At 38.5% G+C, this 20,160-nt stretch overlaps 1 protein-coding gene across 1 annotated transcript; it reads left to right on the top strand.

The window, feature by feature from the left end:
• Positions 1 to 8,042: 8,042 nt before the first annotated feature.
• LOC127637288 (uncharacterized) lies at positions 8,043 to 10,654 on the top strand. Its single transcript, XM_052118258.1, has 2 exons — positions 8,043 to 8,757; positions 9,239 to 10,654. Exons 1-2 carry the CDS (start codon positions 8,688 to 8,690, stop codon positions 9,913 to 9,915), a joined length of 747 nt encoding a protein of 248 aa, XP_051974218.1. The 5' UTR covers positions 8,043 to 8,687; the 3' UTR covers positions 9,916 to 10,654.
• The last annotated feature ends 9,506 nt before the right edge of the window (positions 10,655 to 20,160 follow it).

Here is a 20,160-nt window from a genome sequence, read left to right as displayed (position 1 = left end):
GTTTAATACTTCTATAAAATGTCAAGCACTCCTTTTTCTGCAACGGTTCTCAAAACTTTACCCCCAAAACCAATCTATAAATAATCCTCTACACAGGGTATGATCCCCTTACAACACAGTGACAGAATACTTGGTATTTAACACTGTGATAAGTTATTTTAGTAAAGTGGTTATTAAAATGCTGTCGGGTTCAGTGGAACTTTAAATTTTTGGGCAGGTCTCTTCTAGACCTCCCTTTTGATGCTTCTGATCTAAGAGCATTCATCCACCTCCTTAAACCCCTTTCAAACCTTCTTAGTCAGGTCTCCAGGGCGGTGACGCCCCTGCTTTGGTTGCTTAACCTTTTATGCCATTGTCAAGTCTTACCCGTTATTGGGTCGTCACCTCTTGCCACTGGTCTTGATACTGCTCAGTCCTCAATCCTTAATAATTTGGTATCAGTAAACAGATATTTTTCTTTTTCAGGGAGTATCACCAGAGAACCGACACAGCCAATGGAACATCTACAAATGCTTAAATATGGAGACAATTCAAAACATGGTTAAATTCAAAAAAGCATTATTAAAAATTCATCAATCTATTAAAATTGTCCAAAGTAAAAGTAAAATATGCTAAAATTGAACTCATTTATAGATCATTAATTTCCATTCAGGTTTTATTTCTGCTACTTTAGCAAATGTTACACAAAACTATGTATCATGGTGGGAACTAACATCAGATCAAAGCCCTGTCAAGCTTCTAGGAAGCTTAATTAAAAACATCACCTTAATTCAATAATAGTCTCTAGATAGTTTTTGAACCTACATTTATTCTTTTAGATAAATTTTCAACTTAATCTGTTGTCTTCAATATAAACCCTTAACTTTAGATTGCCCTCTGAATATATAAAATCTTGAATCATTGATGAGGAGAGCTGTTTGAACTCCTTCATATCACCCTATCTAACATTATTGTCAAGGCACATAATTTTACATATAAAAATAAAATTAAACCAAAATAAAATGAAATAAAACACTTATTAATATTTCTTCAAATTCTGCTCTTGTGTTTCTGTTTCAAGCAGACACTTATCAATTTTAGACTGAGAGTGAGGAGTGGGGCATTACACTGTTTCACAATAATACATTTAATTTATTCTTCAACAGTAAAAATAGTGATATTTATAATAACTGATTATATTAACTGCTTTCAAACTTTCTCATCTCACACCATTTAAAAACAAAAAACTACTGTCAACTAACTTTCTTCTGCCCATTCAAACAACAAATCCTTCAAATCTTTAATAAAACAGAACACAATGTCTTTTTCGACATTCTCTATATAATCAATTCAACTTATGTTTAGCCTTCTGTTCATGCAGATCTTTACATTTACAACACCTATCTTATTATTAATATATTATAATCCCTCTTTTATTGTTAAGTAATAATTTGTTATTAATACTTTCTCCATTTCTTACACTTTCTCAGGTGAAGGAACTTCCATTCTACCTAATAAAATAATATAAATCAAGTTTTTAAACTAACAGAAAAGTAAAAGTTTAAACATAATAAAGTCTTAAAGACAAACATATCTAAAAACATATCTCTTTACTTGTGTTTTGAAATAATTGCTCAGTAAGATACACTACGTACTTTTAATTTCTCATGACTCTTACATAATTCTTTTTTATTTTTATCCAAATGTTTCATCATCTTTTAACAGTTATCACTATTATACCTCTAAAATGATACTTTCATGAATTAACTATGGCAAAAATAGTAGTAATAGAAATAGACACTCAATCAGCACTTTGTAGCACACAATAACCTCCTTTTTTATTTCTTTATTATGAGGGTACTCTCTGGAAAATTTGGGGGAGTAACCAATCCAATAGGTAACTCTATAACTTTGCCATATGTTTGTAATATTTACTCTTCAAATCAATAAATCAGTGGTTAGCTGCTGGATTTAAATTTAGACCCTCAGAACAATTTAGACATGGGCATTAAACCCCATTGATGGCATTCTGGAAAATCATAAAATGATCTTATAAGACTGAAATAAACTTTTCCAGAGAAATTTTAATCCACATTATAAATGGCAAATCAATAATGATTACCAGCAGTAATGAGCGCAGGAGGATATATCAGATCAGTTACATCATTTTCAGTCTTCTTTGTCTCCTGATTTCCTCCTGCAGCATTAGTAACTTCTATAAAATCATCTTTCTCAGCCGTCTGCAATGGTGAGAAACTAGTTCCAGAATGAGTTAGTGAAACAACACACATAATAATAACAAATGAAACACAGAATAGACACATAAATATGAACTTATTAACATTCATATATGAGGAAGTTATGATGTTCAATTTAATCTTAACCTTTCTCCATGGGCTTCACCCGCCAATGTTTAAATGATCCAAAGTTTAAATGATCCAAATCATTCTTAAATTTATTTTCCTTTAATTTTAGTCTCAAATGCAGCTTCTCAGTGTACCCATGATCAACCAAGACCTATTCTGTGTATACCAAACATAAAATAAATAAAATAAAAACAAAATATCTATCTATCTGCTATCTATCTTTTTCTAAAGTCGGGGCCCCTTTCTGTCTGTCTGAAGACATCAAGAGAGGCCTGTTTCCCCTCAAAGCCATCCTCAATGCCCTCATCAGACAGTCCCTAACAAAAATAAAAAATCTCTGCCTATCTTTTGTTGGTTGATCAAGTTTACAGCGACAATGCTGCACTCACATTTAAATTGTTCTCCAGACATTTTTTTTAAATCATAGAAAAATCAAAAACAACTTTCTAGTGTTTAATTTAATAATGTTAAAATAGTATTCTCTCAAAAACTGGACCAGACAGAACATAAAACAGACACATAAATGTGAAGTTTTCACATTTAAGGTTTAACTGCATAAGATACAAAATGTAATTTTCTTATTAGATATTTTATCATATCATTTGCTCTCTTTTGCCATTTGCTTAAATATAACAACACTTATCTTATATACAACCTTGGTTTAAAATTCAATAACTTATTTGACTTTAGTTTAACGCAATACACTCGACTCAAAGCTTTATTGTTTGTCCAGATAATGTGATTTCCCAAATACAATTCAATCACTTTAAAGTGATCACTTTTTTATTATCTAAATATTCTTACTCATCACTTTGATATAAAAGGAGTTATGATCTGACACATGTCCATTCAACAGCTGCTCCATCTCAGTTTAGTTAATCTTACATCAGGCTTCATTCATGACATGAAAAGAACAGCCCAAGAATAAACATTGTCCAGTCCACTAAGAGTTAACTTTTGATTTCATGCACATTTTTGTTTTACAGCTATTTGTTTGTTTATACTGTATTATATTTATCCTTATACATACACACACACACACACGCACATTTACACAGACATACACATATATTTTTATCATTGGTTTTCATTCTACAATCATAATATTTATTAAGTGCCCTCTTTGTTTTTAATCATCAGATCTCTTCTGCCTCTTATATTGATGAAAATAGTCTAAATAGATTTTCTTTTATGTAAATTGCATACATACTCCTCATTAGTTATGCAGCAAATGATCAACCGCTCTATCTGGATGGATATTTATAGGGCTCATACAACATACACTCTGTGTCCCTTTATTTATAGGGCTCATATACACATTCATATGCAATCACACTTCAGTGATACTTCCCATAATTTCAAACACAGATACTCTCACAAACACAGAAACTTTCACAATTTTTACAAACACAAGGCCTTTATAAACACAGAGCTCTCAAAAAATATTATACTAAAACAAACCTATTACTTCTGCCCCTCCTTTTGCTTTCCTCTTTTTATCCTTCTCTCTCCTTTATTTCCATAAAAAACACTAATTATTTACAGTGGTTTATTGCTATATCTGGTAATTATTTTATATTAAAACCCATATCATTCCACCCACAGCGGTCACCTCCATTTTGGGTCTCTGTTCAAGACAATTTCTACATGGGTGCTAATTCTCCTTTCTCTATTAAAAATCACCTTTAAATGTTGGACTGTATTTAATTTGTTCATAACTCCAGAAATGATCACTAATTCCCTGTGTTTCTATTATTAATCTTTTTAATTCTATTTATTTTCTCCTCTCAGTTAGTCTCCTCTCAAATTCAGTAACAGCTTATTTCCACATTATGGTTTCTGTTTCATGAGGAAAACTGAGACAAGGAAAAAAAGTGTCTCTGTTACTGTGCATGCTCACAGCCCTCCCCTTACAGCTCCCATTTCTCGCTCTAGCAGCCCCTCCCCTACAGCTCTTCACACTCAGTCTCTAGCCTACTGTATGAGAGAGAAATGTTACCTGCTGCAATTTCTTTCCATTCAACAAACAGCCATTCTTGTAAGGTCTCTGCTAAATTTACTATTTAATCAGACCCTTCACCAGTTCCTTTTTTCTTAGTTAACGATCCTCTGCCCTTTATAATATATATATACTCGGATTCTTTCCAAAAATGATCACTGATCCCCTTTTTGACTCTATCAGTGTTTTCTCCAATTCTCTCTCCCATTCTGCAGATCTTCATTGATCTCCAAACTTTACAAAACTCGCTTGTCTCTGCATTTCTCTCTAGTCTTGTTCACTGCAATGGAAAACATTTTGCCTTTTCTTTATCTTTTTCCCAATTATTCTATTTTTTGTCTTCTGAATCTCCCCTTCCCCTCACTCACAGAGCTGTCCGTTCAGCTGACCAGTAAGCGAGAGCAAGGCAGGGAGATATCAGAGAAGCAGGTGCCATTTTGCGTCTTTATGCTTTTTCAACAATTGTTTTATTCAATTGACTGTTTCAATTCATTTTCAACTTTTGCTCTCATTTAGCATCTCCTCATTGCACCTGATTCTCTGGATTATTCTGCCTCTGCACACAATACATCATCAACACTGTAATCATGCATTTGAATAAACACAAAAACAGCGCATTTAGTACCGCAAGCACACATGCACCAACAACATAGTTAGTCGTGCACATTATTCATTATCTCAAACATGCACATAGTTCAACATTTCCCCGTTTTCTACACAGTCCGGGTTCCGTCAAACACTTCAATAAATAACTAAATCTAACACCTGGAGGAATTTTACGCGAATTTCAACCACCCGAGTTAGGATTTTCACCTGTACAGGATTTTCTCTGCCACTTCTTGGCCAAACCTTGAATAAATGCACCTAACTGGGAATTTTCACGCGTCGTCGCTTCTCGACTCACCTCCAGGCCTAGAGTTGCTTCTCAACTCTCTTTAGTCAGCTCTCGACTCTTTAAATATATTTTAGTCAGCTTCGACTTTTTAAATAACCTTCAGTCGCTTCTCGACTTTTTAAATAACCTTCAGTCGCTTCTCGACTTTTTAAATATCTATTAGTCGCTTCTCGACTTTTTAAATAACCTTCAGTCGCTTCTCGACTTTTTAAATAACCTTCAGTCACTTCTCGACTTTTTAAATAACCTTCAGTTGCTTCTCGACTTTTTAAATATCTATTAGTCGCTTCTCGACTTCTTTAAATAACATTCAGTCGCTTCTCGACTTCTTTAAATAATATTTCTTAAATAATCTCACCCCAAATTCTTTGAAATCTGGAACTCATCTCTATTTTAGCCAATTAGTTGTAATTATTCTATGTCCGGACTGGCAAAAGTCTTAGGGAAGCCACTTACTGGGACTCGCTACCACAGATCACACAAAAACACCTTAAGCAAAGATGCTTACCTCAGTTTCTGGCGCCGGTGTTTCTGTGCGATCGTGCAAGCCAGTCCCACTGGCGACCTCTGCCCCCTTGACCTCAATGCCAGCCCCACGAGTTGAGGCCAAAGATATGTCGTGGAATATCGCGATGAATCTCTCTAAGTTGTAAGAAAACTCTCGGAGTCTTGAGTTCCAGATGCCAAAGTTGTAGTTTATTGAACACCAACAAACATGAGACCGGCCAGCTGTCCGTTCTGACATTATCCTCCTAAGTTCTCAGTTATATACCTTTTTGCTATCTTTTACCCACTATCTCTGACCAATGGGATTATTGACCTTGTCTCTCTCCCTCAGCACCAATATGTTTTATCTCCTTCATTAATTAAATATTGGTGGAAAATCCCCCGCTTATCTGTTAAAAAAAAAAACATACATCAGCTGGTAACTTCACATTATCATTTGATTAATGAAAGAAAATGCAAGCTCCACAGATTTTAGCTCATCAAGACAAAACATCATGGCAGCAAAACACCAGCTGCAAAGATAACATACATTTAGCTTACAATACATCATTCATATAATAACTGTTTAAAAATATAAGAGATAAGAGATATCGTCAAGGTTACATGCCAGAACACTGCTGACCAACAGAAACACATTTTGTTTTTGAAGAAATACATATTTTGTTTTTGTTAGCTCACACACCTGATTTTCAAGGTCATATACCATTTTTTGTGTTCTCTGCAGCATCAACACTTTTAGTAACCTCACATGCTTTCTCCTGGGTCACACAAAGGCCTGGAAACTCATATATGTATTTTAATATATAAAAACATACTAGAATATTGAAAAATATACTATAATAACCATCAATTATCAAATTAAATCGAATATTAATAAGGATTAGGATTGCCGGGGCACCACCCAGGAATCAGGCACTAATAACCAGACAGTATAGCAGTCTCAATATAGGATTGTTCGCTTAGGAAAGTCGACATCCGGAGAACATCGACATTCAAAACGAAAATGATGAAGGCTTGACTCCGAGCACTAACATCCCCTGCCAGCCCTTGACACAGGTGTATGCAAAACAAACCAATACACTTCTCTTTAAAGGGGTCATGACATGAGAAACCAAATTTGCCTTTATCTTTTGGTATATAAGAGGTCTTTGTATCATTAAAACGTCCTGCAAGTTTAATATTTTAAGACGTCCTCCCCATTCTAAACGAATCATTTATTTAATCAAGCTCAAAATACAGCTCGTTCTGGATTCATGGTTACAAGTGACGTGTCGGTTAGAAGTGACGTAACAGCGTTTGCATATGACCGCCTCCAGCACAAGATAACTACGATTTAAGCGCAAGACAACTACGCTCATTTCAGTATCGCCGTCGCCTCACAAGTGTTCAGTCGATGGACAGCGAGCTCTGACAGAGACTACTTGTGCACAGGAAAATTACGATGCCACACAGATGTGCTGTTCCTGGCTGTGGTCAAACAAAACCTCTGAATAAGCTGCCGAAAGATCCAGACGTCAGGGAAAAATGGATGCAGTTTATTTTTTGCGGACGTTCCAGTCACGGCAGTGTTAACTTAAGCGTTTGTTCTGTACATTTTAAGGATGACTGTTTTGAGAACAAATCTCAATATGATGCTGGCTTTGCCAGAAAACTGTTGCTCAAAGATAAGTCCGTGCCGACTATTCTGGGAACAACGACGACGCAAACTGTAAGTAATCTATTTTAAACTTTAAACTACTTTTTAAAGCGCAATTTCATTCATTATGAATAATCACCGTGTTTTTACTTAGTTTACTTGCATATTGTTCTGGCTGGGGGCGTCAATAATTGATACATAGGCACTGACGTTAGCCAATCATAACAGTGGGCGTTAACACTGAAGTCTTAAATGGAAAACGCCCCCAAAACAGACTGTTTGAATCAGAGGATGAGAAACAGGGTGGGAAAAGGTCATAAATCACTAGATTTTAAAAGTTTTTCTTAAAAAAAAATATATTAATACTATAATTGCACCTAAGGGAACATAATAATAATACAATAAAAAAAACCCATGTCATGACCCCTTTAAAGTATAACAAAAGTAATATCAATTAATAATCAATACAATGCTTTCAATAAACTTCCAACTTCAAACTAAACAGTAACATGATTAGATATGGTAAAAAAAAAAAAAAAAAACTTTTTTGAACATGATTAGATATGGTAAAAAAAAGTCTATAGAAGAAGGTAGGTATGTGTATGTGAGTGTGTTTGAATGTGTGTGTGTGTGTGGGCGTGTAAGGAGTGTCGTGGAGAGTACCTCGTGTGAGGTTTCCAGTAGGGCTGCACATTTAATCGAAATGAAATCGAATGCGTGCAGCGTTTTTTATTATTATCTGTCTCCGCAAGTTTCATAATAATAACGCAGAATACAAGATGGGGTATAATTCAAACATCTTTATTAAATGAATGCTGAGCAAACAGCATTAACAGTAACACCAGTAGAGTCCAGAAACATCTATTTATAGACCCTTTTACTGTTTGTACACAATGATGACGTGGCAACGTATGCGCGCGCATATTGGCAACGGAAGTATGGCGAGAATCAACTGCGTGTCAAGCTACGCGAGCGGATTAAGCGACACAGACAGAGACATTTATTTCAAAAAGTTGACTTTATCAAATGGTATCCGGCTACCAGATCCGTGTACTATAGTGGAGTGGATAGAAGACGTTAGCAGATGGCCAAATATACAGTGGCCAGATATATATACGTATTTAGTTGAGAAACCGAGCGTGTACACCCGAGAGAAATTACGAGCATATAAATCACTGGATGCTTATGAATACGTTGTCTGTGGTCATGTACAGAACGTCAAATACCATGACATAGACTCAGAGTTTTGTGTGTTGAAATCAGAAATTCTTCCTAGTCAAAGACAAGGACACAAGACAACGATGTATGAGGCTTGGGTTATTATCAACCAGCGGGAGAACTACGTCCTCACGGCGAACTGCACCTGTATGGCGGGGTAAGTAGGCTATTATTTGGTGTTGTGGGCTTGTAGTTGACATACAAATATGAATTATGCCTCAGTGTTACTGTCCTTTCAGGTTTAACTTAGGCTTAACCTACTCTCCTTTACATATTCTCATATGTTCTCATAACAAGGGTGTGAAACTACAATTTTCACGAAATACACAGTGCCAACAGTGTTCAAAATGTAATAGTTGACAGCCTAGATAAGCTTCCTATTGCCATAGTGTTTTGACACCATAATGTAGCATGAGAAAGGTGTAACTTGGTGATCCAGAGATGAAAATGCCTACAGACACGGTTTAATTTTTATCACTATAATTTATGTTGGTTTGAATAGATCTGCGTTTGTCTTCAGGTTACTTATTTTTTTAGAAATTACATTTGTTTGTTTTATATTGTACACTTGTGTGTTTAAAGCTCTGATGTGAACATTATGCAGCACAGTAACTGTGTTTTTGTTGCTCTATTATCAGTGTTGACAGATGATGACATCCGGGAACTGCAGGTTGTGGACCCCTGTGCTGCAGTGCTGACAAGCCTGGAAAATAGTGACACAGACACCGCATCATCTGACACTGATTCAGAGGAGCATCCTGACTTACCTGAGCCATTGACTGCTTTATTTGATGTAACACTCAGGGAACTCTCACCACAGGAAATGCAGGTGAAATATGAGGATACATTTCACAGACTTAAAACTACACCACAACCTCATCAATGTGAGAAACTGGAATTTGTGACACGGCAACAGTCAAAGTCAAAGGACTGGTACACCTATAGGGCTGGTCGAATCACAAGCACTAAATTACACCAATCGACCACAACTGACAAGATCAGAAAAACATACCTAAACGATATAATGCAGTATAAAAGAACAGAATTAAATGTCCCATCTGTGCTCTTGGGTAAGAACATGGAGGAAACGGCAAGACAAGCCTACACTGCATATATGTCCCAAAGCCATCCAGATTTCAGCGTCAGCTCATGTGGCTTAGTAGTGAAACCTTCTGAGCCACACCTTGGATCATCACCAGATGGGATAGCAAGATGTACCTGCTGTGGCAAAGGGGTGGTAGAGATCAAGTGTCCCTACAAATACAGCGATAGCCTTCAAGGATGTACAAAAGATGAGCAGTTTTGTTTGGACTAGTCATTCGCATTGAAGCATTCACACACATACTACTGTCAATGTCAACTTCACATGTTTGTGTGTGATGTTAAATATTGTGACTTTGTGCTGTGGTCCAAGAAGGAGTTCATTGTGCAACGTATCCTAAGAAATGAAGAGTTTTTGAAGGAGGCTTTGCCAAAAGCACAAGACTTCTTTATCTTGAGTGTGTTGCCTGAACTACTGACAAGAAGACATGACCCTGTCTTGGTATCACAGAGAGCTTGGTATCACAGAGAGCTTGGTATCACAGAGAGCTTGGTATCACAGAGAGCCTGCAAATACTGTGAAAGGCCAGATTTTGGAAAAATGATCATCTGTTTTAAATGCAGCAACCACGTTCACTACACCTGTGCACACATAAAAAGGAAGCCAGCAACATGGTTATGTAGGGAATGTCTGAGAGTTGATGTTTGAATGATTACATTTAGGACTGGGAAATGTTTTGTATTGTGTTATGAATCTGGTCCATATTACCCAGACCTACATTTATTGTTTTCCTTAATTTTTTCCCTACATTCATTATTTTCCATCATTCTTTCCTACATTTATTCTTATTCTTCACCCAGACCTAAATTTATCCTTTTCCTTACATTTTATGTTGTTGTTATTGATTGCTGTGTGTTGACGCACTTCTGTTTAAAGTTTTATTTTGTAATGCTATAGTACTTTAATAGTAACTATGTTGCTTGCATACATTGCAATTAAACTACTAATAACAATTACAAATGAAATTGAAAAGCACTGTGAATTGTTGAGATAATCTTGGGGGAAGTACATTATACACACCGGTGGCAGCCAATGTTGGGAGGTTTATTATAATGCATTATGTTTCATGTACAGTAATAGGTTTTACAAATTTAAATCACGTTAAAACTAATACATGGTAATGTGTTACTCATTTGGAAACAACACTCTTACAGAGGTTTGTGAGGGCACCACATGCAGTCACAACATCGTCTAGCATGTTAACCTGCGACACTGGAATAACTGTTTGCAAAATCTTAAAGTTTCATCTCTCCTCCTTTTCCTATGGTACCTACAATAAAAACAGCAGAAATGTACAGTTATGCAAGAGAGAAAAACAAACTAAATAGAACAGAGGGGGAAATTAAACATTCTTACCTCTCCAACTTTGCTTCGGGTTCTGGCTCGGTTTTGTGTACACAAACACAGAAGGCACAAAATCAGGACTACTAGAGTCAAATGACGCCTCACCTTCAAATAAAACACACACACAGTTTGTTTACTAGCCAAATCTACTGCCAGTTTATCAAAATTTACCTGCATTTGAATATTATTCTACATCGCACAGACAATCACTAATGTAAACGAGGATTACTAGAGTCCAATAATGCTTCATCTGCAAATAACACACACACAGTTTGTTTACTAGCCAAATCCAACACCAGCTTATGAAACTAGCTGCATGTGGTCATCAAACTTCAGCTGCATTGATAAACTACACCGTAGGCTGCAGACAATCAATAATGTAAACCATGCTTTCCATTAAACTCAAGAGTACATAGATAAACTTACCTGATATAAAGTGGGCGCTGCAGACGCGAGCATGTTTTATTATGTCCTCGCTCCAATCAACACGTTTAATCGCCTGCAGCCACAGGCGCCGCCTGTTCTTCTGAAACGGCCGTGATCCTATCGGAATCCTATAAAACTTAAGCCCCTTGAAGGAATATAGATTAGTGCAACAGTAAACGCAACAACCAGACATTTTGATGCTGGGAAACCGTTTTGATACACTTTCGGAGTTGCTAACACGTTAGAGCCAGTGGGAAACAACACCACTTCCGTTGCCAAAATGCGCGCGCAACTATTTGATCACGTGGGCTGTAAAAGGGTCTCCTGTCATTTGTTTACCTCACGAGAGAGTATGTCGCACTTATTACAGTCCCCGTGGAAACAAGTAAAAGCGGAACTAATATTACCAACGTCCAACAAAATGAAAAGGAAGGAACATTATAAATCTATATCAAATATATTGTTACTATAAAATAATTATTATAAAATAATTACTAAAAATAATTACATTAAATGTTGACAAACTAACCAAAATTTCCACTTAAAATATAATTACACCAATGGGTTATCAGTTCAACTTCAGTTTGACATTAAGCCTCATTTTTTAGGACTATCTTATATACAGTAATGAATAGTTTGCATAAGCCTACTAGTTTTTAAGGCCTAGAATAAAGAGTTACATTTAAATTTTAAATTATATTAAAAATTATATTTTGTTTACTGAATTATTCAATCAACCAACGTTATTTTTGACAGCAAAAACTAGGCAACAATTATGGTTTTACCAACTGGATGGTAACATTTGGATATGACGAAGACTATGGGCCCTATTTTGCACCCGCGCAAAGCGGGCTTTTCCCTCCACAGACGCACGTCGGTAAACTAGGAAATGAACTTGCGCTCCCTGGGCGGGTCGGCGCAAAAAGGAGGCGTGTTTCGGCGCAAACATTCCCTAGTGCTATTTTGCAGTTCCAGAAAACAATTCCGCCACTGACCAGAAAAAACCTAGTCTAAAGTCAGTGGCGCGTTGCGCGTTGTTCATAATGCTATTTTAAGCGTGCATGCTTGGTCATAATGTAGCGGGTGCACAACACGCATACACTTTGATTCTCTCATCAACACAGATGCAGCAGTTTTTATTTTTGCAAATCATACATTATAACAAGGAAAAATATTAACACATGAGGGAAATCATTGGTGTCCATGAAGATGTAAAAAAATGTAGGCCTAAATCTAGCTTACACATTTACCCAAATTTTTCAGGCTAATTGTAGTAATGACGGATCAGACCTGTTTGCCGAATAGTGGCAAGACACATATGTATATAAGGACATCTGACAAATTAGTTTGTCCGTCAAGAACCAGGAAAAAAAAAAAATCTGAAGACTGCGAAATCACCTTTACCATAATGTAAGTACATTAAAAACCTTACTCTTTAACTTACCAGTTAAGTTGAGCTTTCTCATATTTTTATCTATTGCACAGTGAGATGGAGTATGTCTTGGGACAGAGAATTAGACGCCGGAGGGCGAGGGTCTACCAGCCCAGACAGACCTATCTCTCCCTCAGTGAGGAGGAATGTATGCGGAAGTTACACCTGACCCGCCAGGCTGTGACAGACATCTGCCATCTCCTGGCAGATGAGCTGGGGACTGATGCACCCTGTCCCTATGCCTGCCCCGTTGCAGTGAGAGTTACAGCGGCATTGCATTTCTATGCATCTGGGTCGTTCCAGCACCCCCTTAGCTCCATTGGAGGCATTTCACAATCTGCCATAAGTTCGGCTATACATGCAGTTACATCAGGTCTAGTCCGACATGCTGGGGAATACATCCAATCCCCCGTCACACCTGGGTTTCCTGGTGTCCTTGGTGTTATAGACTGTACCCATGTGCAGCTACGTGCCCTATCAGAAAACGCACTTGTATACGTCAACCGCAAGGGAACCTATTCAATCAACATACATGTCATTTGCGATGCTAATAGTAAAATCACCCATGTCTTTGTGAATTATCCAGGCTCGAGCCACTACTCATTTATACTAGCAAACTCTGCCATTCCTGCCATCTTCGAGGGGAATCCCCCGTTGGATGGGTGGCTATTAGGGGACAACGGGTATCCGTTAAAGACATGGCTGATGACACCATTTTTGAATAGTGAAATACGGTTTAATCGAAAACACACAAACACGCTGTGTAATTGAACGAACGTTCGGCATACTGAAAATGCGCTTCAGGAGTTTGGATAGGTCAGGAGGCACTTTACAGTACAGTCCTCAAAAAGTTGCAGCATTCTTTGTGGCATGTTGTGTTTTACACAACATTTCCATAAATCAAGGTTGTGTTGTTGACATAAATGAGGAAACATTAGAGGACTTAAGGAGACGTGATGGTGAACTGCATGTGCCGATGCCACTTAACCCAAATGCCCCAGCAGCAGCACGGGACAGGAGAGCTTATTTGGCAGAAGAGCTGCTGCGTCATCTATAGTGAGGGAAAGCAAATTAATCTCTGTCTAATGTTCGACTACATATCAAAAATATAACCATGCATATATTCGTGATTCAGAGAGAACAAGTCCAAAACATCCGAAAGTATTTATTTGTGACATTTCTTTATTTACATTTGTCAAAATGAAAAATCAATATCAAACAGTAATTGATAAAAAAACAAAATTCAAACGGAAAATTAGGTTGAAAAGATTTAAACAGAATAAATGTAATTATTTTTCCCTCCTCTGATAGTAATGCGACACGCGCCACGGCGGGATTGGACACTTGAGGGTCCGGGAGTGGCATTGCGCGATGTGCTTCTGGTGGAACGGGTGGACGGAGATAGAGTGGGGCAAGGAGGAAGGGGTACAACAGGAGGAGGAAGAGGCACAACAGGAGCAGGTGGTGCGTTTGAAGGGCCACGCTCCATGGCTGCAGCAATCCTCTCCAAACTTGAGGAGATGCGCCCGAGAGGCCGCAGCAACATCGCCATCCGGTCAAGACGGGCATCCATACTTTGCCGCATCCCGGACAGCTCCTGCTACAGCATGTCAAACCCGGTTTGCTGGAGCTGTAGGAATGGGTGGTCCTCCGGTCTGGCGATGCTGCCACGGCGTGTAGTGGGTCTGGACCTTGGTGGTTGCGCTGTTCCCTCCTCAGATGGCCCGTGCGCATGGCTCGCGAGGCCAGGGTCTTCCTGCGAAGCTGCATTATATTGTTTTTATTTATTGTGTGGCTGTGTTACATTTATTTCATGTAAATAACGATTAAAATATTTTCATAAGAAACCTTAATGTATGTGAACTTGATTTGTAAGTGTACCTTGGGGTTGGACTGCTTGCATTTCTGGTTGGGTGCCGATTTGAAAGCCCCCAAACCCTTCAACGCTTTCAGCGGTGAGGGTGGACGCAGCAATGTCCTCTGCTGGCATCAGGTCCTGAGTAGGCCTAGAGGCAGATCCACCTCCCGTTATACGACGTGTCCGATTGTTGCTAGCAAGCTTGGACTTCCCCCGTCTTCTGATGTCGTTGTAGCGCTTGCGGCACTGGTGCGATGTCCTGGGGATGCCAGCTGATGAAACAATTGTGGCTATTTCCTCCCACGCCTGTTTAACCGACGCTGATTTGGGTGGGTTTCTCCCATCCCCATACAACGTCACTTCTCTGTCTTTCACTGCCCTGACAAGAACGTCGGTCTCCTCAGCTGTGAACCGCTCCTGGCGCGCACCTGGTAAATCCGCCATAATAATAACAATCCGCCATGCAACATGCGCACCTGCTCTTAAAGGGTATGTTGGATGACGCTCTGATTGGTTTATTTCACGTTACGCCCAAACCACACCTATGAATAATTAAGCTATTTCAGACCAACCCCTTTTAAACTTGCGTCGGGCGTAAGAGTCATTTATCGCGCCGGTAAAATAGCAACAGCACCCAAGACCCGCCCACAAAGTTGATACTTGCGTTTCAGATCGTTAAAATAGGGCCCTTTGTTTCACTGTTTATATATTTATTTGTTTGTGGTTGAACTAAAAAAGGTCTCAGTTTGGTTCTTTTTAAGAGGGTGAAATTTGGAACAAATGGATGAAAATGTGAAAACCCCAGTAGACTTTTTGCAGTTGAACATGTGGAAAACATTACCATCATAATCACAGTTCAAATCGCAATATTTTTGGAAATAATCGCAATATTACTTTTTGTCCAAATCGTGCAGCCCTAGAATAAGAATATGGCTGTGAATGTGGGCAAATAGAGAGGCTAGTTTAGAGCCTTTTAGCAAGTGTCTCCACTTGTACGATATCTTAGGGACAAAGCTGAGCTTTATCGCCATGTTATCTACAGGCCAAATGTGTGTGCAGGTGGAGATCATGCTTAGTAAAGATTTGAGCCCCCTTCAAGTGTTCGAGTGTGGCTGGGACCAGAGGAAGTGGATACCTTAACTTGGCAGAGACGTCGCTCAGAGCCCGGTAATCATACATGGCCATAGCCATTTACTGAGCAGCGAAAGCATTGACAGATTGTGTAATGGAGCCCCCTTGTTCCTAGATGGTAGGTGCCATTGTTAAGCACATCGAGTCAGTAGAGAAATTATGAAAGTGACTTTAGCTCGCTAAGTGGGGAAACTGTGCAGCTGCATTTCCAACGCCAGTGAGCATTTGTGGAATAATTAATGCTTCTCAACAACTTCTCTGGTGATGTAATGTGGAATAATGAAGGCCTCTTTTACACTTCTTTTGTTGGGGGTAGCTACAACTGTTTCCTGTTCCAAAGATGTTCTAAGGAATGTGTTTTTGTCTCTGTTCTCACGTTTCACACTACCTCGAATGTATGTCACCCCCATATAAGGTAAAGAACTATTTCATTGGTGGGGGTCCAGTGGAATGTGGTTTTCTGGACCATATAGCAGAATGCTGAAGCAATAAATGCCGAAGAAAGGATTTGATACCATTCGTGTCTGTCAGTTCTTTTTTCCCTCAGCTGAGCCGTATCGAGACGGGGATTGCAGATCAACAAATAAATTAAATACATTGGATGACAAAATTATCTAACAGCATTGGAGGAGAAAAACATTGCATTCTTCAGCAGAAACGGCATAGCTGTGGCAGGCTTGACCAATAACCCAGATAGATAGTCTGTGGAAGGAGGTAAGGAAGGAGGTGTGTGAGTGGAATCCTCAATGTAGGAATTGAAGCAATCCGTTCAACGGTACCTTCCATAGCGGCAGCAGAAGAAGAAGTAGATAAAGGATTGGGTTCCGCTTGAAGCACTGCAGCCAGAGTTTCATGGAGCTGCTGAACTGTGTTGTCCAGAAAGAACACTAAAGCAACCACAATTAGGCTGCTTTAGTTGGGTCTGCCGGAACCAGAAACCGGAAACCGTGATCATGATCTCTAGCTCTGCAATAAATTTAATGGCATCTATGCTTACATCTTTTTATTTGTTTCCCTGTCTCAACCTCGGGACTCCTGTCCTGAGGTCACCAGAACCGGCTGGATCCAGCACCATTCCTGCTTCATGTTGGACTCCACTGCTACCTGTCGCTGAATGATGATGACTAAATGCAGCCGGTGCCAGCCTTATATCACTTCAGTCTATTATGATGGACTTCAGAGGATAAACTGATGCCAACTCCAACCTGCATCACCTCGGTCTATTGATGGACTACGATCTTGAAATGGAATGCATAGACTAACTATTGCCAACAAAAGCCTTCATCAGCAAATTAACAAGGACAATTGCATCTATGTGAACTTCTGCAGTTAATCAAGATGGACTTCAAAGACTGTGGTCATTAATCTTACAGTTCAAACACAATCAGTGTTTAAACACTGACCCTTAACCCTTACTTAGTTTAATAATTTTAAACCATGATTTTAACTATACATAAGTAATATTTACATTACATTCATAATGTTAGCCAGAAGGGAACTGGCCCCCACAGTGAGTCTGGTTTCTCCCAAGGTTATTTTTCTCCATTAATCTACATCTTATGGAGTTTTGGGTTCCTTGCCACAGTCGCCTACAGCTTGCTCACTGGGGTTATAAATACAATTATTATTTAATTATTTTTAAACATGATTAAGAATCGTATTTTATCTAAATTACACAATGATGATTCATCGACTTTATAGACATTATTGTTTTATTGTCTGTTAATGCTGATCTTCTGTAAAGCTGCTTTGAAACGATGTGTGTTGTGAAAGGCGCTATACAAATAAAATTGACTTGACTTGACTTGACTTGGAGGATGATTTGATCCCGCTGGGTTCATATTTTCCAGGTCTAGTCTTCTGTCAGGATGAAGACGACACAGGAAGGAGGAGTAAAACCAGTCGCTGGGATATTTATTGAAGACTGCAAGAAACACTCAGGAAAACAAACCCAGGTAAGTAACCACGAATGATAGTAATTAACAGAGTGTTGAAGAGTATTTGTAGATGACAAACGAGAGTTGGGAAGCACTACTTGGTCCTTGACAAGACTTGACAATGATGTTTCAGTGGGGTGAATATATTGTCTGTGATTAGTGAGGGATTGACTGCAGGTGTGCATTAGAAGTCAGGAGAAAAAAAGGTCACATCAAAATGATGTAAGAATGCTCAGGACCAGAACGTTAAGTGCAATGTGAGAGCAGGCCAGTGGGGGAGTGGGGAGTGGGGACAATCGTGCTTGGGTACGGTACAAGTCAACCGGGCCTAGTGTGAGTAAACCCTCAGTCAACCCCACACATCCCTGATTTTTATTTACAATCTCACTGTATTTTAATGTGATTCAGGGACATGACTGAACTACAAGAGTTTATTATTTTATTTCTATTCAGGTCTGTGTATTTGTCAGTAATTTGTGGTCAGCACATATGCAGGCCACTAGACTGCAGGCCACAGGTCTTACACAGCAAATACATTTAATCTTCATTAAATATTTCACACAAAAATAAAAGTTGTGTCAACATTTACTCAAACTCATTTTGTTCTATACCCATGTGACATTCTTTCTTCTCTGGAACACAAAATTATATATTTTGAAGAATATCCTGCACTTTACCTATTATGTTGCAATTTCATTGTGTGCATCCACTTTTTTGCTATTTCCTCGACTTTTTCGACTTTGCATTTTAAATCAATAATTCCTGATTTCACTGCGAGCATAATTTTTATCTCTTGTGATTTTTATATGGATAATTACTTTGATCTCAAACCCCCACTGCTCAGGAACCACAAACACCTTTTTTTTCCACAAACACCAAACACACAACTGCAGTGAGTCATGGCAACTAAACATGTTGTCGAAACCTGCACTGCATGCAACATATTTTGCATAGCTTTAACCGTCATCGTGATTAATGTAAGATATTAGTTAGGCTTAAGGAAAAGCCTTTAGATATATTTTGGATGTGGCCAGTACAGCGAGCCATCTATACTCTTCAGGTCCAGCAACATAGCCCCCACAGCATGGAGACTGTGTGATGCCTCGGCAGCATAGCAGATCAAAGCAAATTTAAAAGTGCAGAATTATGCTTAATGTAGATTTTTTATAATTGTTATTTATGTAAGCACATATGATGTCTGGCTTCGCCAATTGGAGATTTATATTTATAAAGTTAAAGAGGTATGCAAACTTGCAGAAACGATATCAGACACTGTAATATTCTTTGGCCCCCTCCCTGCTTATCGCAGTAATGAGATATACAGTAGAGCATTGTCACCGAATGGCTGGATGTTTGAGTGGTGTCTGGAGAATAGCATAGGATTTAGAGACAATTCGATTCATTTTTTGGGGTAGACCTGACCTGCTAAAGCAAGACAGACTTCATCCCTCCAGGTAGTAATTTGGCTTGTAGTCTAAACAGTGTTAGTGTTTTACTCATCCAGGTCAGGAAACAGACAGACTAGCAAAACCGAGCATCTGCAAGCTGCCTTGAGACATCCCACTCAAACACCTAGATATCATATAGAGACTAATTCTGTTCCCCGAACTACCAAACAAAAAAACTTTAAGTAATTTAAAAAAAAAATGTGGGATACTAAACATTACATCTTTTTCCCCAAATAAGCTTCAGTTAGTTCAAAATGCAGCAGCTAGTGTCCAGACTAGAACCAAAAACCAGGTCTGCATGGCTACCTGTTAAGTTCCTTATTAGTTTAAAGAGCCCATATAATGCTAATTTACAGGTTCATGAATTTATTTTGGGGGTCTACTAGAATAGGTTTACATGCTTTAATGTTCAAAAAATTCATTATTTTTCTCATACTGTACATTTCTGCTAAACATATTTTCATCCTCTGGCTCAAATGCTCTGATTTACTGTAAATCCACAAAAAGTATTCTTGCATATGTCCCCAGTCTGTCCAGATGTTGCAGGATATAATCCAATCCCATGATGACTGCATCCTCCACAGACCTGTTTGCTCAATAAGCAAATTGAAGGGGATCTAGAAAGGGTCCAGTGATGTACTTCATGTGGGCCAACACCAGTGTCTCAAATGATTTCATGACCACAGACGTCAGGGCGATGGGTCTGTAGTCATTAAGTCCTGTGATTTTTTGGTTTCTTTGGGACAGGTATAATAATGGAGCATTTGAAGCAGCATGGGATTTCACACTGCTCCTGTGATCTATTGAAGATCAGTGTGAATTTGGGTGTCAGCTGGTTAGCACAGGATCGAAGACATGCGGGTGAAACCCCATCTGGTCCCT

This window comes from Xyrauchen texanus, chromosome 45 (assembly GCF_025860055.1).
Source record: "Xyrauchen texanus isolate HMW12.3.18 chromosome 45, RBS_HiC_50CHRs, whole genome shotgun sequence".
Lineage (NCBI taxonomy): Eukaryota > Metazoa > Chordata > Actinopteri > Cypriniformes > Catostomidae > Xyrauchen > Xyrauchen texanus.
This window is presented reverse-complemented; position numbering and strand designations above follow the sequence as displayed.